This window comes from Mesoplodon mirus (assembly GCF_964341445.2).
Source record: "Mesoplodon mirus genome assembly, chromosome: 17".
NCBI classification, from domain to species: domain Eukaryota; kingdom Metazoa; phylum Chordata; class Mammalia; order Artiodactyla; family Ziphiidae; genus Mesoplodon; species Mesoplodon mirus.
Genome location: NC_138993.1, coordinates 16,269,111 through 16,296,025, shown reverse-complemented (window position 1 = coordinate 16,296,025; position 26,915 = coordinate 16,269,111). Strand labels below are relative to the sequence as shown.

The window sequence follows — 26,915 nt, the reverse complement described above, 5'->3', positions numbered from 1 at the left end:
AATTTACCCTATTATTATAAGAACCATACAGTGAACACTGTAATTCACCAGGATCATTCAACAAGCCTCACTGTTTCTAAAAATAATTCCTATAAACAAGACCAGAAAACCTTTGCTACCTTAAACCTCCAGACTGAAAACACTGAATATAACTAAAACTATGCAAGTCAACATGAATTTCTAAGACTAAGTCCTAAAAGATTGCAGGCAAACCATCAGAATTATTTTCTAAGCCTTCATTTAAACTGTATATTATGTCCCAGAGACAAATCCTCATGTTACATTATATTTAGAATCCAAAGAGAAGTTCTTGTTACTATGCTTCTGTAACCAGATGCCAATAATAAAAGCATAAGCATAATGTTAGATTCTAAAGGAGACAGATGCCTCTTCTCTATTACTTCCTGATGAACAATACAGTATACTTAAGCAAGTAACAGCTCATCAGAGCACTTTGAGCGCTTGTCTAATTCCTATACAACAGCCACACCTTTAACTGACGGGAGCACTTAAAACTAGTAGGAAAAGCAGTTAACGGTTACTATTACAAAGTCACCGTCTCTCTGGTACTTACTAGTGTTGGAGAATTCTGATCTGGCCAAAAAGACTCTGGAACAGGCCAGTGACCTATAGGAACCCCAGTTTTAGGATTTGGTCTGACATATATGAGTTTGTGACAGCTATGCCAAGGCTGAGATCCCAAAGGCCTTGATACATCTGGCTGCCCATCTACGGCAAAGAAATCAAAGCAAAGTATGTATCATTAAAGGAAAAACATAAGCAGTTAAATTATATCTACTATTACTTAGTAAAAATGTCTTAATACTTGTTTAATTCTGGATTTTCCTATGTTTCTTAAATGGTAGAATACTATCATGACTAAGGCTTAACATTTAGATTATATCAGAATTCACTAGAGAGTGACATCAGCAAATTCCAACTATGAGTTCAATAGGTGAAAAGAGGTCCCACAGCATCTTTTGCTTGTCCAATCAGAGTATGTAAAACATACTTTATGGTAGATACTTGTTTAACGAATGACATGTTTTCCCCACTAGATGATAAGGGCGAACACTCAGTTTCTTCACCATGGTGCTTGGCTTAGGAAATACTAGGTAAGTATTGCTAAATGAATATTTCTTTAAAATCAATCTTTTTAACTAAAGCCTAATAACTAAAATGAAAAGTTAATATGCAAATCCAGATTTGAGGTGCCTACCTTTAATCTAAAACAATTCTAGAAAACAGTAACTCTCTGCAACAGTTCAGTCAACATTTACTTAGTGCCTAACTCTAAGCAAAGTCCTAAAATAATTTTAAAATAAATATATTCCATGTGTAACAATTCAATTTTTTTAAGTTTGTTTTTTTAAACCAGACACAGTATGCGATGTATATAATCTTCCCATCTTCTGCTCCTTCCCTCTAATCCCTTCTGAGGGTACCACTTCCTCATCTCTATGACCTTTCTCTTCTCCCAATTACCCACTCTAGTGGATCACCTCTGCCAGTGCCATTAATGACTTTCTAATTCTTGTCATAAGCTACATCATACAAGGCAGAAGGTCCAGATGCAAACTGTCCATTGGTTCTGGTAAAACTCCTTATACCCTCTGGCTAATATAAATAGTTCATGATCACAAAATATTAGAATAAAGCCAGGTGGGGCTCAGCTAGACTTTAAAGGATCAAGCTGAATGGCAAAGGCTGGCTTCTCATTTTGGGAACCACACCAACCATTTGGTTCTGATCAGTCTGATCTTTAGAAAAAATGTAGCTAAGGAATTAAATAAACACTTAGGGTTGAACACTCTTGTGAATTAAGGGACATGGAAGAAGCATATATACTAAAGAGAGTCAGCATTACAATACTAAAAAGGAAATATGCTACTCTGTAAATGTTTAAAAAGGGTTTTGGCACTTATAAATTTTCAGGCTATGAACAACCAATATAAAAAAGCGATGCTACCAAACCACTGTCATATTACCTTGACTTTCCTATTTAATCCTCCCCCTTTACCAACAGCTGTTTTGTCATCTTAATAATCTGGCCTTAACATTGACAAGGCCAAATCATAGTAATTTTTCAGTTCTAGCTGAATACTTGGTAAACCCAGTTTAAAATGTCTATAGGAGAAGTACAATAATACCTTCTACAGGGGAAGGATCTGGTCCTGCTTTCTCAAAGTTTATTACCACTCCACTTTGTACTTTCTGCACCAAGGACTCCAGACACTGATTAAGCATTCTTGGAGAACATACAGAGTATGAACGGCCTGAAATAAAAAGAATAAAGTTGCAAAAATTCCTACTTTTAACAAAAAAGAACCATAGTAGGGTTTTTGACAATACTGATTAACAAAAGTTCAGTGATAAAGTCTGACCTTTTCATTATCTAATAGAAGAATAACAAAACAAAAATAGCTATTCTCAATCAATCAACAATTCCATTTTGTGAGAGTATGTAAATTTTTCTTTGTAATTAAAGGTATGTGGAAAATAGAAATCTTTGTGTGAACAAACCACAATGAAAAAAATCATTATATATATATATATATACACAATGAATTACATGAAATGAGATATTAAAATATATATAAATATAAAAAACTATCTCCAACTGTTTTCCAACACAATTTATCTTTATTACACATATACAACATCTGGTAACTAACCCCCAAAATCTTACTCCTGCTTAACAAAAGTATTATCACTAAAGATTAATGCTAAGGACATAGATGATACTCAATAATTATTTAATCGATCTGCTGGTAGGTACTGCATATTTTAAGTGTTTGCACTTTAATATAGAGATAGTAGCATGTGCTTTTCTGAATTTCATTTGGCTTACATACTTAGAAATTACCTATCTTAAGTGAATTTCCCTCTTGAATATTTTAACCCATAAAATTTTTAGTTCAGAAGCATTAAAATGCTAGTGATTAAGAAAAAATACCAGTGAAAAGACTTCTTAAACAGGGATTTTTCAATAAATATATCTAGACCTGTGCTGTCCCATATTGCAGCCACTGGCCACATATGGCTACTGAAGACTTTGAAACACGGCTAGTCCAAATTGAGATGTACAGTAACTATAACATACACACCTGATTTTGTAGATGTAATATAAAGATAATGTAAAATACCTGAATAATTTTTAATTACCAATATCATGTTGAAATCTTTTGTATATATTGATTTAAATAAATATTATATAAATTAATTTTACATGTTTCTTTTTAGTTTTTTGGTGGCTTTTTTTTTTTTTTGGCTGTACCACTCGGCTTGTGGGATCTTAGTTCCCCAACCAGGGACTGAACCAAGTCCCTCGGCAGTGAAAGTGCAGAGTCCTAACCACTGGATCGCCAGGGAATTCCCTATCAGTTTCTTTTTAATGTGACACTATAAAATTTATAATTATATATATAACTTATATTTCTATTATCTGTACTGATCTAGACCACTGCTGAAAACCATGACAACTAAAAATCTTTAATCAAACATCTTACAATGTTATTTGCAATAAGCTCAATACGGAAAAGTCCTATTCCTTAAGAAATTCAACCAATTATTACCAAACATGTTATATTATTATATTTGACATATCAAATTACTCATATAAATTTACACTCAACATGTGATTTGCTAAAGGCTACTCAGAAAAGAGAACACTAGGCAGTACAGTGATTCAAATCCTCAGAGTCAGCTTAGAGTAACAAGCATCATATAACAAATGGCTTACACTGAATACAACAAAAAGAGCCGTACTTATAAAAATACTCACCAATTACTGAGTGTCTATGTACCTGGCACTATTCTAATCACTCTATTAATTTATCCAATCCTAGCAACAATTGTATTGGTTACTTTCTCCATTTTACAAATGAGAAAACTAAAGCATGGAGAGATTAACTAATTTATTCAAGTTAGTATAGTAGTGCAGCCAAGATTCAAACCCTTACAAGGTATTAGACACTTTCATCTGGATATACCTTCTTCCCTGAAAACCATGATGTTAATTTAAAATAGAAAGCCTATATGGAGCCACACTTATTTGAAAGAATTGGCAAATTAAAATTTTTTGAGTCCATTTAAACATATACATAAAACAATACATAAAAAGGCTGATCGTCTTAACACAAGAAGTATTTAGAAGATTATATAGAGGTTCAATATCTTATTTCATGATATTTAAGCATATTCCCAAGATGTTAATAAAAAACAGAAGTTCTTAAGTATAAAATTGTGGCAATCCTTTCTACTCCCCTAACCTGTGTCATCAACTAATTGATTAGGAAAATATAAGAGGTTATGATCTTAGTATGAAATAAAATTACTAACAAAGACATTTTATGAAAATGGGAGAAAAAATAAACTTGAGTCACTTAGAAAATAACAAAAATTCATTAATTCTTTTGAAAGTTAAAGGAAATTTTGCCATCTTTACAAAGTGAACCTATAACCTATGTCATGTTTCTTTTCTTCTTTATGTCAAAACTCACCTCTTGGAATGTTTAACACCTTGTATTGAAGGATAAAGTTTCTGGGATCACTAATAATATTTGTGAGAAAAGCGCATACTTTCAAGTCAAGAAGCTGGCTCACTTGTGGTTAGAGGATCCCCCCCAAAAAATCTAAACATAGTGAGTCTGAAGGCAGTAAAGTGAAACAAAGGAAAAAAAACTTTCCCCCGGAGTATACTAGATTAGCATTTTAGTAAAATGGATAAGAGACAAAAGGAACATTTCTAAGTTGGACAACAGTCTTTATAGAGGCTAAGAAAGTTAAATTTATTTAATCTAGAAAAAGTCTTACAATTTTTATAAAAAGCTTTTTATCCTCAATACTTCCACCAACATGTCTATTAGGCATTTTTAAAATTTGATGTCATACCTGCGCCTCTCCCAAACCTGCTTCTCCTCTGAGTAACCATCTCAGCACTTGGCATAGCCATTCAACTCCAACTGTTCAGGCCAACTGAATCATCTAGGAATCAGCCTTGATTCCTTCTTCCCTCACTGCCCTCAGTCTCTCCTTTCCATCAGACCACCTCTCACCCACCACCTCCAAACCTAACACTTTAGATCAAAGTACTGTTATCTCTTCTAGTCTCCCTGCTTCCATTCTCACCACTTTACAGTATATTCTCATCCAGCAGCTGAAGTGATCTTTCAGAAACAGAAATCAGATGTCACCTCCTATAAAAAGCCCTCCAATGACTTCTCATCACACTTGGAAAATAAAAAATATTTATTATGGCCTAAAAGGCTATTCAATACGTGGCCCTTGCCTACCTCTCTAAACAAACCTGTTACTCTCTACTTCTCCCTACATAAGCTCCAGCCATTATCAGCCTTCCTGTTGCTCCCCAAAACATGGGGCATGTTCCTTCTCTTATTATTTCCTCTACCTAGATCTTTGTATGGCTTACTCCATTATTCAGATTTCTGTTCAAATGCTAACTAGACTTACTGTGGTGACCATTTCACAATGTATACAAATATCAAATCATTATGTCGTACACCTGGAACTAAAATATCTAAAAAAGAGAGAGGGTTGACGAACATGCTGTAGCAATAATTTTAGAGGGATTCATATTTTTAAGATACAACCAGGGCTGATTTAATCCCTATTCAAACAACTGACTTTAACATCAAGGTTAGAGATATGCAAATGTAATTTATAAATAATGGTTGTTTTATTTACTTCTTTAGACAAAGAGTATAATAATCTCCAAGGACATGCAATATTTTAAATTGATTCAAACTGGGGTAAGCATATCCTTTAGGTTTATGGTTAAAAAAAAAAAAAAGTCACCTCCTCAAAAGACCTCCCAGGAACACTCATTCTCTGCCTCATTACCCTCCGCACTCTCACCCTGTTTTTTTTTCTTGATAGTAAGGAGAACTCTCTGAAATAGTATTTATTCATTTTACACGATTTCATCTGTCACACAGTCCAAAAATGTAAGCTTTCTGTCTATCGTTCCTGCTATATTCCCAGGATCAAAAACAGTTATTGGGCACAGAGTATTCATTAACTACCTGATAATAAAAGAAAAACGCTTACAATGACAATTATATAATTTTTAAAGTATACATTAAAAATATAACAAAATATTAATTATTTTGGCAACACAGGCAAATTTCTTTCCAATTTTTCCTTAATGAACATGAATTGTTCTATAATGGAAAAAATAAATGTACACACACTACTCTGATCATCAAGTTTAAAAATGCACAGAATTGTTAGCAGTGATTACATATTTGGATAGTACAACACCATTGGATGTTAGCTTTTCTGTTATTTCTACTTTTCTGGTGTTTTATCCTCAAAACTTTTTTTAGTCAACATTCTTTGAAAAAAAAAGAAGAAAACATACTATTCATATAATATGGAAAGGTGAGTGACATTTGACCAGCTTCCCATTGTTGCTAGCAGGAACATGAAGAGAGGTAAATAAACCACTACGTCAGAACAGATTCAGGATGTATATTGGGAAAGCTCCCTAATTCCTTGACCAACTAAGTTTTCTGGGTCACTGAAAGATATTACCAACGGTGATTTCGGAATCTTCTTCTAACTTATCTTCTTCACATACCTATCTATATGGGATACCCTTTTTGTCTGTGAAATTTGCAGATCTCCAAAATCCACAAAATTTTAGAAGGCATCTAAAATATTAATTAGACTTTATATTTTCCTTTAACTTACATAGCTGGCTATGATAGAATCTCAATAGAGCACTGACAGTGTATGGAGACTATGTCACAGCCCCTGACACAGATGAAATAGTGGTATGCCCGACCTGGACATTTTAGTATCAAATTCCCTAAGCAAGAACTAAAAGGTGCCATGAAAGCAAGAATACCATGCCTGTCATACTCACTATGGAAGTCCTAAAGCATGGAACAGTGCTTGGTACACAGTAGGCACTCAATACATATCCATATGAATTTAACCCACCTGTTAACCAATTCCACATTATAAAAGTTCTGAGTCTCTTACATATTCTGTTTCAAGAATTTCACTAATGTTCACTGAGCACAGTGACCACCTGGACTAGCTGGCTAAGAGTTCACTACCTGTTTCCTCTAACCTATCTAGCTTCCTCTTTGCCTCTGGGGAAAACTGTACTTAACCAGGCATTAATCATTACATGGATAATGACATGATTCTCAAAACATTTTTTCAGAGAAAATAATTCTACGGCATTTGTAAATCATTAGCAATCTTTGTAGATAAGAAAATAAGTTTAACAACTTCAAATACCAGCATTTTCTATATGGTTAGAAAAAAAAATCATGCATTATCAGACCCAATAGTATTCACATCCTATTCAAATCGAATCAAAGACCTTCATCAATGTAGTTTTAAAACCATCTATGTCTACTAACTTCTAATATTAATTTGTTGAACAAAAACAAACATGGAGATTTTGAAATGCACATTTTAAAACATTCAGATAAACTCTGCTTAAGTCACTGAATTACTGCCAGCAAAGAACTTACCGCCTGTCACTTCACACATTGGTGTGATTGCAGAGTCATCTAAAGGCACACCTGTCAACTGCTCTGATTCTACTGACATCGTGCCAGGCAACCGCAACACTAATGCAAAGAGTCTCTGATCCCAACGAAAAGGTTCCTTGGTCAATTCGCTTCCAGGCAAAGGAGAATTAAGAGGTAAATGGAGCTGAAAGTAAGGGGAAATAAAAAAACAATAAGATTTCCAACACTATTTCTCCCAAAAAGGCTACATTAATGACACATATTAAAACTACATCATGAGTCATGAGTCTCCTATCATTCAAAAACAACAAGCTCAAAACCAAAAACTTATATATATATATATATATAAAACAGCATATAAGATATTATTACTTCAATTTTCTTAAGCTTTACTCAAAGAAGACCTCAATTGAAAAAAATCTATTTCTGTAATGCTTTTCAGATTTCAACATAACTCACCACCAGGTGCTGGACTGCTTCTAAATAAATCATTTCATTTAATCATTAAATCAACCCTATGATAAATATCTTAGGGTTCCTATTTTCTAGATTAAAAAAAATGGGCCTCAGAGACAATAAATGATTTGGCCTCCCAGGTCCAAGTCAGTATTTTTTCTTTTTCTTTAATTAATTAATTTATGTATTTATTTATTTATTTTTGGCTGCTTTGGGTCTTCGTTGCTGCGCGCGGGCTTTCTCTAGTTGTGTCGAGCAGGGGCTACTCTTTGTTGCGGTGCACTGTCTTCTCATTGCAGTGGCTTCTCCTGTTGTGGAGCACAGGCTCTAGGAGCGCAGGCTTCAGAAGTTGTGGCTCACAGGCTCTAGAGCGCAGGCTCAGTAGTTGTGGCGCATGGGCTTAGATGCTCCGCGGCATGTGGGACCTTCCCAAACCAGGGACCGAACCCGTGTCCCCTGCACTGGCAGGCGGATTCTCAACCACTGTCCCACCAGGGAAGTCCCGCAAGTCAGTATTTTTTTCTACCACACCACAGTAGTCTCAAACACCTCCACAGTTAATGATTTAAATATGCTTCATTTCATACGAAACGTATCTTCCCAAAGCATTTGCTTCAAAGTAAATTTTATCACTCTAGTTACATATTAAATGTATCAAAGGTAATGATTCTTACTACATCTGAGTAAAGGTAGAGGGTTTGGGGGTTCCTTCCATGTGTTTTTTAATCTATGTCTCTCCCCATGCCCCTAGGACCTGCTCAATCAGAATCCAAGATTCTTAAGAATTTTTAAACACTTTAAAGTGATTCTAATGGGTACCTCTGAACCAACAGTCACAAGGTACCAACAGGTCCACACATCAGTCTTAGCATAAGTAAATGGGGACAACCAGACAATATGGGCCTCATGATGTGAAGTACATAACATTGAAAAAAGGAAGGAAAGAAAAAGGGAAGGAAAGAAAAAGGGAAGGAAAGGTTGAATCTGAATCTAACCAAGCCTTCAGTTCTAACCACCAGTTTACAGGGACAACTGAGCATAGAGGATCAAGTTATCCACCACCACAGGGAGCAATCAATCAAATCCAGAATGTTATAGGACAGATGACCTGGTTTCTCCAATGAATCAATGGCACGAAAAAGCAAAGAGTGGGAGTGGGGAGGGCTGGTGGAACTGTTAGAGAATAAGAGACAAAACAATCAAGAGCAAAGATTTTTAAGACAATCGGGAAAATCTGAAATACATGTTCCTGGTATTATCAATAATATTTAAGTGTGATGATATAGTGCTTAGGAAAACAAAAGTCTTTATCACTTATAAAATTTTTTAAAACATAAATGAAACCCGGGATCAGCATACTCAGGGATTGATTTATACAAATACTGGAGTTTTCTTTAAAATACAGAACACATTTCAAAATTATCACTCTGCTGTATACCTGAAACTAACACAACACTGTAAATCAACTATACTCCAATAAAAATTTTTTTAATAAATAAAATAAAATAAAATTATCACTTCCAAATTAATTGCCAGAGTTTATACTACTTTTGTCAAAAACAAGACATAATCGTATTGCTTACAGCCTTTCTATTTCTCACCTTGAAGATTTCTGAACTTGATAAATTAGTGATTGAAGTCATTCTACACTGACTTAAGAACTCAAGTTTCTTCAATGACTTACATCAAACCATTAAAAAAAAAAAATCAGATTCAATTCTAAGAAGAGAGTTCCTAGCAAAGCTCTGCTAAAGTGGCACCTCTCTCCAAAAGACTCATGTCGGGCTTCCCTGGTGGCGCAGTGGTTGAGAGTCCGCCTGCCGATGCAGGGGACACGGGTTTGTGCCCCGGTCCGGGAAGATCCACATGCCGTGGAGCGGCTGGGCCCGTGAGCCATGGCCGCTGAGCCTGCGCGTCCGGAGCCTGTGCTCCGCAATGGGAGAGGCCACAACAGTGAGAGAGGCCTGCGTACCGCAAAAAAAGGAAAAAAAACAACAAAAGACTCATGTCAAGAGAATCTGCTGCAAGATTCCTATATCAGGATCAGCCAAGATTTCGTGCCCATGGTCAAGAGTCATGAGCTTTTCTCCTGGCACTGATCCCACTTTTAAGGCAGAAGTCAGAGGCAATAATAAGGAAGGACTCTTAAATTAAGAAATCTGGGCCAGGATGTTCCCTGAGGAAGGTTTTCTAACCTCAGAGGTTCTGTGACACTTGTAAAACAGCTTGGGAACTCCAAGACCTTGCTGCTATCACCACACCCTACCAGAAGATAAATATCGAAGCACCAATGGCACTGGAGGAAGAAGATTTCAACTGTTAATGCAGTAGCTCTGGAAAGTAATGGATACGTGGTCCTGTCTCAAGAATCCAGTGGATAACAGCACTGCAGAGACCTCATGTATAAATAAATAGTGGATAGGACAACAACAGACCCCAAATCATGTACACATACACACACGACTTATCAAGTAATGCTCACACACACACACACACACACACACACACACACACACCTAATCAGATAAAGATGAGCATTATCTTTTTACTGGCTGCACAATGCTAGATCTAGAATGTACTTCAAGTAAAACAAAAAGCCAAGGGTCACAAGCATATTTTACACATAGTATTATCAATTTTATAAACTTGTCAAATTTTTATTCATTTTTCTATTTCTTATTATTTCCACCTTCCATATCACGACCACCCTCCCTCATCACCAAAGAGGCAGGAAAAACTCCTCTATAGCTGAAACACACTAGTAAAATAGGAAGGAGTGAGGGCAAACAGGGACAGGAAAAGATAAAAAACCTTAGTGAAAAAATATTCTCAGGAGGGTTGAATTACTCCAGACCTAAAGTCTACAGTTGAAATTCTAGCAATGTCTTATAATCACCAAGGGAGGTCTTTCTGAATATGTGGACTTTGAAAATCAAGGCAAATACCACATAAATCAAGTAGAAAAATATAAAATTAACCACTAGAAAAATGTGCAATAAATATGAATAGATAATTCCCAAAGTTAAAAATGGGCAACAAAAAAAAATAATACCCGAGGAAACTCATATAGCCTATAAATATGTAGAAAGGTGCTCAAATACACTAATCATCAGATAATACAAATTAAAGGCAAGATGCAAAATGATACATAGAGAAGAGCATCTATATGCACTATTAAACAATTACTTAGTGTAGTTTTAGATGTGTATAACATACACATATAGGAAAAGTAAAAAAACATGAACTGGACGGCTACACACCAAATTCATGATAATTGTTGCTGCTTGGATGGGGAAGAGGGAGGGAAATAACACTGAGTAAGGGAAGAAAAGAAACTGCACTTAACTATCTGCAATGTTCTCTTCCATTCACTAAATTTTTAAAAATCCTCAACAAAAAAAAAAATCAAAATGAGCAAATATGGCAGAAATTTTTGTATCACTTACTCTCATCCAGAATATTAGAATAATATGCAAAAACACAGTAAACTATCCATTCAAGCAGTTATCTATACCTCTTTTATAACAGTGTTATCATTTTATAACAAAATTAAACACAAGAAAACTTCATACACGTCTCAACTCAATAAAAGGTAGATTAGATATAATCACTAGCCCCAAAGCTCAGACATTTATAAGGACATTAACACAGACTTCTGCTTATACTTAACTGGCTATTAAAATATACTGTAAGACAGTAGAATATTTCTTGAAAATTATGTTTGCTTTCTCTCATCATTTTTTATGCCCCTACCAAATATTAGGCATTTAGGATTTGGAGGACTTAGAGATGCATGATAAAATATGGTCCCACTACTCCCAAGATTTCTGAGGACAGGGATCATCATGTTCCTAAAGGAACTGGTTTTAGAGATGTGTTTAAGGAGAAGCTGACAAACAGAAAGAAGAAGATAGAAAATCACAGTACTGGCTATCAAGATATTTATTAGGATTTTTATTTCTGAACACTTGACAGGAAAATAGTTTTATAAAAGCCGTTTTCTGAGACTTAATTGCAGGAAACTTTAGTAAGAGAGTACTCAAATTTAAATGTCTGATGAGGCAAAAAAAACTGTCATTAGCAACAACAATTATACAGTAGTAACTATTATATGGCAGACACTATTCTAAACCATATATATGTGTGTGTGTGTGTATACACACACACACACTCATTTAATCTACAAAATAAACAAACGTGGCAGGCACTACACACTCCTATTCACAAATGATAAAAACTGAGGCACAGAGAGCCTTGCCAGAAGGTACACAGTAAATGATGAGGAGACAGAATATAAACCCAGGTAGACCGGTTCCTGATGCTGTGCTCTTAAACACTGCATTTTACTGCCTGTTATTAAAACCATAATCTGCATTTTAAAAAATCAAGTGTTGAGGTATTAATGTAAAAAATAAACTAATTCTATTAAATGGAAGAAGAAAATTTTAATTATGAAAATAACTACTTTTAGAAAAAAATTTTAATCATCCATTTCTCAATCAATCTGGTGATTTTGAACCACTAATTACTAAATGTTATGAATATTTTAGATTATTTGTTTTTATAAAGCACCATCCTATGCTTTTCTCCCAGTTACTCTTTGATGAAAAGAGGCACTTTTCTCCCTCTTGCTCTTCACTTCCAGTTCTCAAGTACACGGGTAATAACAACAAGAACAATAAACAACAAGAACTGCTAGCATAATGAGCACTCACTCTGTATGTGTCAAGCAACATTCTAGGAGCTTTTCATGTTTATAACAAACCAGTGGGGTAGGTACTATTATTATCCCCATTCTAGAGACAAGTTGCAATGTAAGGTTGTGTGTCAAGAGAGAATACAGACTCAAATAACCCCTGCTATATAATCAAGTTTAGAGCATCAAAGAAGGACTGCAAATTTTAAGAACTGGATGAATCATGTGTAATTCAATAATACAGTAACTTTCCCATAACCATGACATTATTGGTCTTTATTAGGGTCTTCATAAGATTATACTTTGCAAAGCTTTGGTCTAATGGACTAATAAACACAGAAAACTTTATACTAACCAAGTTTTATTTTTACTTGAATACAATTGAGGTTTTCTATATTATTATTTTAAATGGTTAATTTTATTGATCTCACCATTCCAGATTTCTTATATAATTACCTTGGTGGCTGACAGAAAAGGAAATATAACTTCAATTTAAACTGAGGAAGACTGTCCTCCTTTTCCTTCTTTCCTTTGGATAACTAACTATCTTACTGCCCTTTCTCACCTTTGAGTCTTTCCTGAATTTCTTATAAAAAGAAGAATATAATTTATTTCTCCATAGGTATGAAAAACAAAGGGCAGATTAGGAAGGTGATTGTCTATCATTAGGCATACTCAAACTTTATGTACTTATAATAGTGTGACTTCCCCTTAACCTGTTTCATATTTGTTTATGGTTCAGACCCTAATTATTTGTGATTTTGCTAAGGCTGGACTAAAGATCAACTTAAATTTTAATCAGTTATTCTGTGAGTGCCTACCACAAGCATGGCATTATTTCAGGATTTAATAAGGACTCTACCAAGCCAAATAAGTAAGATTTGGATAACGTTTTAGCTAGCTCACTTTAAGATAACCAATTATAAAACTTCAGATAATCAGGATTCTCATATGTTATTACTTGTTTTTAAATTTGAAGAATGTAAAAAATAAATAAATAAAAGTCAGCAAACAGTGAAAGAATATAAAAGAAGTTTCTTTTAAAAACATTTTTAATTCAGAACCCAAACGGATTTCTCCTGGCACACAACCTAACTCACTCCTGGATGATGATCACATCACGAGAGTCAGGTGACTGATCTGTACCAACTCTTAGGAGGTTTCCCCTTGCAGCTGGATATTCTGCCAACTGGTTCTCTTACTGAAGAAACTCATTATAAGTCCTTTAATAATTATACTTCCTACCTGAAGTTTTAATGACCTATTTCCCTGACTGCCTATCCCTCTCCAGTTTGAGAGAAGGCAGGGAGAGGGATCTGATTCTTTTCTGTGTCCCCCCCGCCATAGCCTAAGGAAAGGACTAGAGTAGTACAGTACGAGGAGCGGAATGAGGGCTGCAGAGCACAAGCACCAGTCAGCGTCCTGCCAACAACATTTGTGCTCCCCCCCAGCCCAAACCATACACAGATATGGATGCAAACACACAAACACAGATTCCACTGTCATACTGTGGTGGGTCGCAGAACCAGCTAGTCCTACCTCCAAGAGCTGAAGTATTATTCTTCCCTGATATATGAAACCAGCTAATCTTTATGTCCCTTGTATGTACCCACACAGAGGATATAAAGACACGAGCTGCAAAAATTTGCCTGACACCTACAGCAGGGGGTAGAGAAACAACCATTCCATATGGTGAAGCCATTAACAACTCCTGAATCGAGCTCAATGTACAATATTCACAATGAGAATTTATATATGGACATACTTCTACTGAGGCCACACAGAATACAACCTCATAAATTCTAGCCTTAGAATTTAGAGATACAAAGAGTGTGGTCATATATTCTTTCTTGCAAAAATTTTTTACCTCACACACCAAACCAAAACTTGTCTTTATAGTTTAATGCACTGGCCTAGTATCAATGAACTTGGCACAGTATCAAGGAAGTAATTAGGTCATCATTAATACAAAATTTTTAATTGTTAACATGTGGGGCATTTTTCTTAAATATTAAGAATGGGGATCACAAATCAAGCTATAACTCAGGAATTATTTAATGAAAGGCAACACAGCAGACACTGTAATTTCTACCTTCAAGAACACGTAAATAATTATAATACATTATGATATGTACAATAGTAAAAGTATGCATGAGGTACAGAGGAATAATTGATTATTTAGGGGATGGACCAGCGAAGGCTCTCCGAGGAAGTAGCATTTGAGTTAGTTTGAAGAATGAAAAGTTTACTGAGAATCTACAACCTTTTGCAGATTGCAGGGCATGCAGAGTGAAGATCATGATCAAAAAGATAAAAGGCAAGAAATAACAAATACTGGGATAAAAAATTAAATTAAAATTCAGAATTGCTGGAGAGCAACATACAAAGGAGAGAAACTGAAGATTTTAAGAAAGGCTTTAAGAATGGGTAAGATTTTCCTATATATACATAAAAAAAAAAAAGATAACCAATAAGGACCTACTGTATAGCACAGGAACTCTTCTCAATACTCTGTAATGATCTACATGGGAAAAGAATCTAAAAGAGTGGATATATGTGTATGTATAACTGATTCACTTTGCTGTACAGCAGAAACTAACACAACACTGTAAATCAACTATACTCCAATAAAAATTAAAAAAAAAAGAACGGGTAAGATTTTAATATGGTGGAGATAGAGGAATAATATTTAGTGGAAAGAAGCATGTGAGGAAATAAACAGGAAGCATTCAGGAAATTAGTAGCCTATTTTGGGTCAAGTTTAGAGAAAATATAGGGGAATGATAAGGAATTTTTCTTCATCTGCTCATCATTTCCTAGTCTTTCCAACTCTACTAAAACAACTCCCACACTAAGTCATCAAAGATCTTTTTTTGGCCACGGTGGTAGATGACAGTGTGGTCAAAGTGTTCCAGGCTTGAGTCTTAACAGGCCTCGAAGCTTCACTGCCAGGCCGTTGGGAGCCAGTCGCCAGGTAAAGAAGCTTGAACTAGACCACTGCCTGATAAGAGATCTTACGGAGAGACAGAAGTCACAGGGACAAGAAGCAAGGTGCCCAGGCAACAGTGGGCACCAAAGCCCCAGACATGTAAATAAGGTCATCTTGGATGTTCCAGCCCCAGCTAAGCCCCCAGATGAATGAAGCCAACTCGCAGAATCTTGAGAAATAATAAACTGTTGTTGTTTTAAGCCACTAAGATTTAGGATGATGTGTTACACAGAAATAGATAAACAAAGGAGTCATTAAACCTAGTGAAGATTTTTCAGATTTAGCTTCCCAGCAGCATTCAAAACTATTTACCACTCTTTAGAAAGATACTTTTCCTTTGGCTTTCACCTTGAAATATTCTCATGGCTTCCCTCTGCTTCTTCGGCTGCTCCTCTGTCTTCCACCCCGACCCTCCCCTCAATCTCTAATACCTAGCCATTACATGCTGCTGACGCTCAAGGCTCAGTATTAAGCCTTGGCCAGTTTATACTCTAAACCCTCAATCCACCTACTCACAGATTCAATCACTACCTATACTCAGATAATATCTTACAATTGGATATGTCCAGCCTAGATCTTTCTTTTGAGCACCAAAATATTCTTCTGCCTACTTGCCATTCCCTCTTGGATGGCTCAGTTTGCTCAAAACTGAACTCATGATTTTCCTCCAACCCAAATGGTACTCTCTCAAGATTCCCTAGCTCAATGAATGGCACCGCAATCTATCCAGTTTTGCAAGAAGCCATCTCCCTCTTCCTTATACCCCCAAATGCAATATATGTCAGCAAATTTGGCTGATTTAACTTTCTAAATATCTCTTGAAACTGTTGCTTCTTTCTATCCCTTTTACTATCACCAACCTCCATGACCAAGCTATTGTCAGAACTAATGCAACAATGCCTAACTGGTCTTCCAACATCCACTTGTCTTTCACTCTTCCACCTCCTACCTCTAAATAAAACCCTTGGATGACTTCCTATTGCATTCATATTAATAACATTAATTGGCATGGCCTCAAAACCCCTTGTGTGGTCAAGCCCAACCTTCTTTTCCATTTTGTACAATGATCCCTCTTTTTATGCTCCAAGTCACATTAGCCTTCTTCTAGTCCCTCAGTCTCAAAACATACTCAAAACTTTTGGGAAAAGAGCCTTTGTACAGTGCCTCTACCTGGTATGATCATCCTTCCCACTTTTTGTGTAGTAAATCCTCCTCACCTCTTCAAATCTTAGCTTTCAATGACCTTCTTGACTAGATCCAGTGTGCCCTTATTATAAGCTCTCACCATACATACTCCTCTCTTTTGTAGGATACATGATCATTGCAGTTTTACTTTTATCACATGATACTTTTATTAATGTTTGTCTTCTCAATTAGACCCAAGGGGACTGAGCTCCTGATTGCTTTATCATTTGATCCTCAGAGCACAGCAGTGTCTAGTTCATAGAAGAAACTCAATAAATATGGCGAAATGAATAAAACAGATGGATGGATAAATAACGTAACTGGCTTAACTGTGAAAGTTCCTGAGGAATCTAGTGGACAATGGAAAACAATGAAACATTTTGAACAGTAGAATAATACACTCAAGTGGTGTGCTTTAGCATAATTATTGCCATGGAAAGACAGATTTGAAGGAAACCAAGACAAGTTAAGGAGCTAATTAATAGTTTAAGAAAAACATCAAGGTGAATGATGGCAAAAGGAACAGGAATGAAAGCAAGAAACAAATTAATGAAAACAAAAAGCAAGGGACTAATACCAAAGACAATTATAGAGGAAAAAATACAGATTATGATATGCCCCCTAAGGCTCTGATGCCTTCTCTACTTTTACTATTGCAGTGATGATTTAACATGTTCAAATGATAACAAGTTACTGTAATACATGAAATGTGACTTTTAAAAAAATGCAAAACTAAGTTCCAAAAGGACACACACACACACTCTAAAAAAAGAGCACTTTTCTCAAAAGATGTACAATAATGTTACCAACTCTAACGTATAACTACACATAATTGTTAAATAATATCCCCAATTATTCAGAATCTAACATAAAACATTTAAACTGAAATAAATTATAAAGTATTAGGTCAGAAGGTTAATTTAAAGCACATTGGTAAAGAAACAAAAAATAGAGTAAAAGCCTTGTGAATCATTTTGAGACTCATTATTTCCCAGGTAACTGAGAGCAATTAATGCTTCAATCATAAAAATTTATCAACAAACTTTCTTCAGTATGTTATACATGTCCCTATCATCTGGAAATATATTGTACCCCCTAAAAAATAACAATAATAAACTTTTCTTGATAATTCAAAGAAGTAGGGAGAGAAAAAAGCTTAAAGACCTCTTTTTCATACCAAATATTGCCCCAAATCACATGGCAAGTTAGCAGGCTGACAAGTCTTCATTAACTGAACTCTGTGCCGGGGTTTTAATTACTCTGCTTGAATCAGCGTATTTAGTCCTCTACCACACCTGGTTACCTATAACTTAGATTCTAAGATATATCAGCAATTTAATGTATATTTCCTTGCTTCCCCAAAATTTAACATTAAGTGTACATGAAACTTTTTCCAACAATAGTGCATAATTATCCATAAAGTTGCATATCCCCTCCTTCCTCCATCTGATAGAGTTTCAGGGTGTTTGAGTATCAGAGTTTAGTCTAAGTCTTCTCCACACTGGGTCTAGAGGTTCTTCTGGATCCCTTTTGGCCATCATAAGTTAAACGGAGCATCAGAGTCGTATTTCATAGCCTGTGCTTATGATCTTGACCTCTTTATAGCACCTTTAGTTTGAAGAGTGTCACTTCAAGGTATATCAAAGGCTACTAGAATTTCATTTGCAGTTCCTATTTGATTAACCTTAGAATATTTTTGTATTCTCTTTATTTCAATGATAAATTACTAGATGATATAATGCTTCTCTTTAAAAGGTTGGCTTTGGGGGCTTCCCTGGTGGCGCAGTGGTTGAGAGTCCACCTGCCGATGCAGGGCACACGGGTTCGTGCCCCGGTCCGGGAAGATCCCACGTGCCGTGGAGCGGCTGGGCCTGTGAACCATGGCCGCTGAGCCTGTGCGTCTGGAGCCTGTGCTCCACAACGGGAGACACCACAACAGAGAGAGGCCCGCGTACCGCAAAAAAAAAAAAAAAAAAAAAAAAAAGGAATACAGAAAAAAACCTACAGTTAAAATCACACTTACACAGTGAAAGGTTTCACTCTTACCTCATTCGCCAAGACTGGGAACAAGGAAAGATGTCTACTCTCACCACTTCTACCAGTACATTAAGACAAGAAAAAGAAAGCAAAAAGCAGACAGATACTGGAAAGAAGTAAAACTGTCAATATTCACAGACAACGCGATTTTATATGAAAAAAAATTCCAGGAAATCTGGAAAAAACTGCTAGATAATAAGTCATTTTAGGAAAGTCACAGAATTCAAGGTCAAAATATAAAAATAAATTTCTACGTACTAGCAGCAAATAATCAAAAATTAAATGTAAAACAACTGATTTACAAAAGCGTCAAAATATATGTATAAAACTTATACAAGGAAAACCACAAACATTGGTGAGAAAAATTAAGACTTAAAAAATTTGAGAGCTATACCATGCTCATGGATCAGAATAACCAATAATGTAAAATGTGGATTTCCCCGAAATTAACTTAGAGATTCAATGTAATTAAAATCAAAATTGCAGTAGGCTTTCTTGTAAAACTTAACAAGCTGACTTTAAAATTGGAAATTTAAATAAATTTAAATATGGAAAATTTTAAATATGATTTAAATATGTAAAGTCAAAGGCCTAGAACAGACAAAACAAGTTTGAAAAAGACAATGTTGGAGACAAATTGCCTTCAAGACTTACAAAGCTACAGTAGTAGAGACAGTGTTATACTGGCAAAAGGCAGAAATAGAAACCAATGAAACAGAATAGAAAGTCCAGAAACAGACAATCAAATATGTGGCCAATTGACTTTTAACAAAGATGCCACAGCAGTTCAATGGGTAAAGGATTACCTTTTCAACAAATGGTACTGATACAATTAGTTAACAGTGTGTCCAAAAAATGAACCTCAACACTTTCTTCCCATCATACATAAAATTCCTAAATGAATCATGACCCTAAAAGTAAAAGCTCACACTACAAAACTCCTTAAAGAAAACACAGGAGAAAGTTAGTAACATTAAGTTAGGCAAAGATTTCTGAAATAGGACACAGAAAGCACAAACCATAAAAGAAAGAAAGAAAGAATCCAAAAAAGAGGAGATACATGTATATGTATAACTGATTCATTTTGCTGTACAGTAGAAACTAACACAACATTGTAAAGCAACTATATTCCAATAAAAATTAATTTAAAAAAAGAAAAAAATTAAAAATATTTGCTCTTTAAAAGACCCTGTAAAAACTGAAAAGGCAAGCCATAGACTGGGAGAAAATACTTGGAAAACATGCATCCAATAAAAGACTTGTATCCAGAATATATAAAAGATTCTTATAACTCAATGATAACAAGTAAAAAATGGGCAAGAGAATCAGAACACTCACTTCACCAAAGAAGATATACAGGTGACATATAAGCACACGAAAAGATGTTCAACATCATTAGTCATTAAGGAATGCAAACTAAAACCAAAATGAGATACCACTACACACCCACTATACTGTCTAAAATTAAGACTGAAAAAATTCAAGTGTTGGAAGGATGTAGAGCAACTAGAACTCTCATACACTTCCTGGTAGGAATGCAAAATAGTACAGCCACTTTAGTAAACAGTTTGGCAGTTTCACTGAGCCCACGAGCCACAACTACTGAAGCCCGTGCGCCTAGAGCCGGTGTTCTGCAACATAAGAAGCCACTGCAATGAGAAGCCCGCACCTGCAATGAAGAGTAGCCACTGCTCGCTGCAACTAGAGAAAGCCTGTGCACAGCAACGAAGACCCAACGCAGCGAAAAATAAATAAATAAAATAAGTAAATTTATAAAAAAAAAAAAAAAGCTTGTCAGTGACCCACCAATTACAATCCTAGGTATATACCCAAGAGAAATGAAAAGATATGCCTACAAAAGGATTTTCATGCCAACGTACACAATGACTATTATAATGGTCCAAAAAAACAAAAAACAAAAGTGAAAAACCCAAGTGTTCTACTTTGGTGAATGGATAAGCAAATTATAGTATAGCCACACAGTGGAATACTACTACTCAACAATAAAAAGGAGCAAACTACTGATAGATGCAAAAATGTAGATGAGCCTCAAAAGCATTATGCTAAGTGAAAGAAGACAGGCACAAACTACACACTGAATGATTCCATTTATATGAAATTCTAGAAAAGGCAAAACTATACACACACACTCACGCGCACACACACATTGTGACAGAAAGCATGTCAGTGGTTTCCAGGGGACAGTGCTGGAAGTTAACTGCAAAGGGCGTAGAGAACTTTTTTGGAGTGATAGATATATTTTATATCATTATTGTGCTGTTAATAACACAATGTTTACATTTGTCAAAACTCATCAAGTTTTATACTTGAAATTGCTACATTTTATTATATATAGATTGCAGCTAAACAAAGAGGACAATAACAACAAAAGAAATATAAGCAAACACAAATTTGAGAACCATATATTTAGTGGCCAAAAAAAAAGGGAAGAAAGAAAAGGAGAAAAGGCTCTAGAATACATATGTCATTTAATTTGGAGTCTGGTGCCTTATACTGTAACTGTGCTGCCTTCTTTCTGAGAACGCCTCTCTAAATATCCAGGTGAGAATATTCATCCTCAATCTTTTCCATGGGACACAAAAGATGTGCATGCGAGCACACATGCACACACACTCCCACGGGAGTATTAGACTTAATTCTTGGAAAGATAATCTAACTATATATATACACCCTGTTCTCGCCCACTTAAAAGGCAACGTAACAAAATGAAAGCATCGAGTGGCTTCACTGTAAGGGATATAGTTGAAGTACTTTAAACTCTTAACAATAAATTACTTGGCACACATTTCACAACATGCTGAGACCCAAACAAATGGAATCACCAGCAGATTCATTCACTAATTCACTCTGAATAAAAATTTACAAAGAACTAATGCTGTCAGATAATGAATAAATGATAAAAAATCTGCAGAGTATTAAAGTATTATAAATTATCAATCTTAAAGAAATTAGGTCAATTAGTAAGTAGTTCATGAGCTATAGCTGAGCTAGGGACAAGGTAACACTAATGAAATAACTACAGAATGATAATATAGGTACATAATCAAATGCTAAATTTTGTCGTATTTATAAATGCTGTAAAGGTTCACTCAGGGTACGAATATCAACTGAGTGACTACTCTGTGCAGTGACTGTGAGTGCAGTGACTGTGCAGTGACTCTGGGGTTACAAAGGTAAGCAAAAGGAAGATAGGATAGTCCTTGCCCTTGTGGGGCAGGAAGGCAGGCTGACATTAACCAAATAAGCACACAGATTACCATGTAATTACACACTAAGCTAAACGCTGTAAGGGAAAAAGGTTTTCTTTTTCTCTTTCCTTCTTCCTTCCTTCCTCCCTCCCTTTCTCTTTCTTTCCTTCCTTCCTTCTTTTTCTTTCTTTCTCTTTCTCTTTCTTTCTTTCCTTCCTTCTTTCTTCCTTCCCTTCCTTCCCGCCTTCCTCCCTCCCTCCCTTTCTTTCTCCTTTCTCCCTCCTTCCCTCCTTTTCTTTTTTTTTTAAAGAGCAAAACAGAATCCTATGCTCCTGCCTTAACTAATGCAGATCACTCCCCCCTGGAGAGTCTCTTGCCCTGATATTTTTCTAACTAAATCTCTACATCCCATTAACACCCAATCTTTCCTGATAGCACCAGTGTTACTTTCACTGGCAAGTCTTCTCTAACCCCTACAAAAATTAGAAGTCTCTCCTTTTTGCAGTGTGATAGAGAATAATAAAGCAGTAAAATTTCTCGAGCACTTATTTTCTCATTTAATCATTACAACAACCATGAGATACAGTTATTATTATCCCCATTTTAAAGATGAGGAAACTGAAGCTTAGAACAAGAGAGAATTAGGTTACATCTCTAATTAGCTGCAAAGCCAGGAATCAAGCCTGGGTCTTTAGAACACAAACACATTCTTTAATTACATTCTTTAAATATCTACCTTAAATTTGAATTGGAAACACTAATATGAATTCATGACATATTTTCTTTCAGAAAAAAAAAAAGTATGTATTCCTAACTCTGTCTACTGCAAAGGCATGAAAACAATGACCAACTCAACAGCAAAGATCACCTCTTAACACCCAGGTTATGGGTTTCCACATACCATTTCCAAATACACAGAACCTGATACGATTTCAGGTCTGGGGCAAAAATGTACAAGATAAACTAAGAACAAGCTGTCAAACTACAAGGTAAGGAAGTTTCCAAAGCTTTTAAAGCATAATTAATTTCTTTACCATCCCTTTCATTTCAGAAACTAAAAACTGCCCTCAGAATCCAATCTCTCTTTCTTCCTTCTCATCAAAACCCCTAAATTGGGCTTCCCTGGTGGCGCAGTGGTTGAGAATCTGCCTGCTAATGCAGGGGACACGGGTTCGAGCCCTGGTCTGGGAGGATCCCGCATGCCGCGGAGCAACTAGGCCCGTGAGCCACAATTACTGAGCCTGCGCGTCTGGAGCCTGTGCTCTGCAACAAGAGAGGCCGTGATAGTGAGAGGCCCCGCGCACTGCAATGAAGAGTGGCCCCCACTTGCCACAACTAGAGAAAGCCCTCGCACAGACACGAAGACCCAACACAGCCATAAATAAATAAATAAATAAATAAATAAAATTAAAAAAAAAAAAAAAAAAAAAAACCTAAATTTTGGCTGGACACATGGCCGCCCAAGTAGAGATTATACTCTGCCTTGCAGTAAGTGCAGCCAGGTTCTGGTTGATGGACTCTGACTGGAACTGCCATATAGACGTTTTAGGTCATGTTCACATTAGGAAGCTGCCTGCCCTCCACATTCTTCCCACAGGCTGAAATTCAGTTGTAGTATTGAACTAGGATGTGTTATAAAACCAGTGTCAACCATTCAGGTAAAGCAGACAGATCAACAAAGGAGAAGGAACGAGGGGGCCTAGACAATAGCTTGGAGCAGAACCACCCTACCTCCCAGACCACCAACCAGTTCTGTCTTTGATGAGAGAGAAAAAGCAACTTGCTTTTTAAGCCACTATTATTACTCTTGTCCCAATTACAGAAGCTGAACCAGTATCCTAAATCATATACCTTTCCAGAAGCTTTTCACAATCCTTGAAAGTTGAACTAGATGCTTGTCAATTTGTTCTGCTTTGTTGCAGAAAATATGCATTCGAAGAGGTAATTTTTGTGCATCAAAGGCAGGGAAGCACACATTCTAATCAAACCAATGCTAAATGCCTTTGTGATTCAATAAATAGAAAGCTGGCACCTCCAGGATCAAGTCCCATTCTAGTCCCATTACTCAGATTTGCTTGGATAATGTAGATGGGAAAAAAGCTTCAAATAAAGTTTTAACATTTTCAGTGGAACTGAGTATTTCTTATATCTACTTCCTCAAATATAAAACAGCCTTAGCTCTTACTCATAATGAACAACAAAAAAATCCATATAACTAGTATCAGGCCCTTACAGATTCATTTCAGTTTCCTCCTTCCCAATACATGTAGGAATAATTCTAAAACCCAAGATTAAGTCCTTCAACGTCCTTCCTCTCCCTAAGATTCTACCCTTCAACAATCATAATCCTCAGTTATTTTTGTTTATTTCCAAGAACAGTTTAAAATCCAAGGATACCCAAACTGAAATTATCTGGTGGAGAAAATATATGTGAAAGAAATCTGCCTATCCTAGAATTTGCTGCTTGGGATTAGAGAAGAACAACACACTCTATTATGTCACCTTTATATTTCTGCCTAGTATGAGAGTTTTATTAAAAAGGATGTACTAAATGTCACTGAATTGTTCACTTTAAAATGATTAATTTTATGTTATGTGTATTTCACCTCAACAAAAAAATATAAAAACCTTAGCAAAAGCCAAGCCCTTTACCAACCTAGCTAGAGAGAATAAAGAAAGAATAAAGACAAAGACGGAAGTAGGAGAGAAAAGTTAAATAATGATGATGATGATGATGGTGACTGTAACGAATCAATTCATAAGTCTGACATTCAAAAAGAAAGAACAGAGACATAAGAAGGAAAAGATTGTCAAAGAATTAAGAACATTTCTGAAACTTAAAGGATATGAGTTCCCAAACGGAAAGGGCCTGCCAGGAGCCCAACACAAAGTCTAGTGGCAGTAAGATAAGTTAACAAGTAAAATAATGAACAAAAACTGGGATTACAGTGACAAGAAGAAAGCCCTAAAAGTGCAGAGAAGAAAGTACAACTAAATGCCCAAAAGCTTCACAAGAGGTAGCATTTGACCAGTGTCTCAACAAATACTGAGTAGGTTTTGGGGAGTGAAAGGTGGAAAGAGACAGGAAACATTCCAAAATTATGGAACAGGCCCTGACAAAAGAGTGTCATGTATTCAAGGAACAATGGGGTCAATTCATTGTTGGTGAAGCACTTAAAGGTAGTAAAAACCAAATAAATCATGGAAAAAGTTGGAATAAAATCATAAAGTGATTTTTATGCCCAGTTAGGGAGTACAGATATCCCAAGGGAGGAAATGAGGGGAAAAGGGAGAACACTTAAGTAGCATCAAAACTCAATTAGAGGGGCTCTCCGGGTGGCGCAGTGGTTGAGAGTCCGCCTGCTGATGCAGGGGACACGGGTTCGTGCCCTGGTCCGGGAAAATCCCACATGCCGCGGAGCGGCTGGGCCCGTGAGCCATGGCCGCTGAGCCTGCGCGTCCGGAGCCTGCGTTCCGCAACGGGAGAGGCCACAACAGTGAGAGGCCCGCGTACAGAAAAAAACAAAAAACAAAAAACAAAACTCAATTAGAAAGATAAAGGCAGGTGGGGGTGGGCAAATGGGTGAAGGTGGTCAAAATGTACAAACTTCCAGTTATAAAACAGGTACATCATGGGGATGTCATGTAAAGCATAGTGACTACAGTTAACAATACTGCGTTGGTATATTTGAAAGTTGCTAAGAGAACAGATCTTAAAAGTTCTCGGGCCTCCCTGGTGGCGCGGTGGTTGAGAGTCCGCCTGCCGATGCAGGGGATACGGGTTCGTGCCCCGGTCTGGGAGGATCCCATATGCCGCGGAGCGGCTGGGCCCGTGAGCCATGGCCGCTGAGCCTGCGCGTCCGGAGCCTGTGCTCCGCAACGGGAGAGGCCACAACAGTGAGAGGCCCGCGTACAGCAAAAAAAAAAAAAAAAAAAAAAAAGTTCTCATCACAAGAAAAAAAATTTTTTCTATGTATAGTGATCAACATTCACTAGTTACTATAGTGATATATATATGTATATATCTCAGTACATAAACATAGAATCATTGCGTTGCACACCCGAAACTAATACAATGTTATATGTCAATTATATCTCAATTTTTCAAAAAATACATATATGTGTGTGTATGTGGGTGTGTGTGTATATATATATATGTACACATACATACATACATACACCCAAGAGCAGCGATGCTCAACACTTTTTACTGTGACACCATTTGAAGGCTTAAAAACTGAGGATCCTAAAGAGCTTTTATGTGGGTTATATCTACCTATTGATGTTTTCCATATTAAAAATTAAAAATAAAGTTTTTTTAAAAAAGATACAGGTTAGCAAAACAAATCTTAGGAATCTGTTTATAGATGGAAATCTTTACAATACTGATGGATGAAGCCTGAGAATGAATGAAACTGCCCAAGAGGAGCATGTCAAATAAAAAGGAAAAAAAATAAATTAATAAGTCTAAGATTAAACCAGTCACAAGTGTTAAAGCAACAAACAAATAAATTAAGGCAAAGGATTAAAACAGAACAAAAAGCCAGAGGAAAGCCAGAAGAGTATAAATCCAGAAGCCAAGAGAAAACTTTATGAAAGAGCGTTCAATAGTACTGGCAAGGGCTTCCCTGGTGGCGCAGTGGTTGAGAGTCCGCCTGCCGATGCAGGGGACACGGGTTCGTGCCTGGGTCCGGGAGGATCCCGCATGTCGCGCAGCGGCTGGGCCCATGGGCCATGGCCGCTGAGCCTGCGCGTCCGGAGCCTGTGCTCCGCAACGGGAGAGGCCACAGCAGTGAGAGGCCCGCATACCACAAAAAAAAAAAAAAAAAAAA

General features: G+C 36.4%; 1 protein-coding gene across 1 annotated transcript in view; it reads right to left on the bottom strand.

Annotated features, from left to right (window-relative positions):
• The window catches only part of INTS6 (integrator complex subunit 6), a 93,710-nt gene that overhangs the window by 20,978 nt on the left and 45,817 nt on the right, over positions 1–26,915 (bottom strand). The window contains exons 5-7 of the mRNA XM_082602059.1: positions 7,512–7,695; positions 2,151–2,276; positions 575–729 (exon numbers count right to left, since the gene is read on the bottom strand). Of these exons, the coding sequence (XP_082458185.1) occupies positions 575–729; positions 2,151–2,276; positions 7,512–7,695 (465 nt within the window). The remainder of the gene's footprint in view (positions 1–574; positions 730–2,150; positions 2,277–7,511; positions 7,696–26,915) is intronic.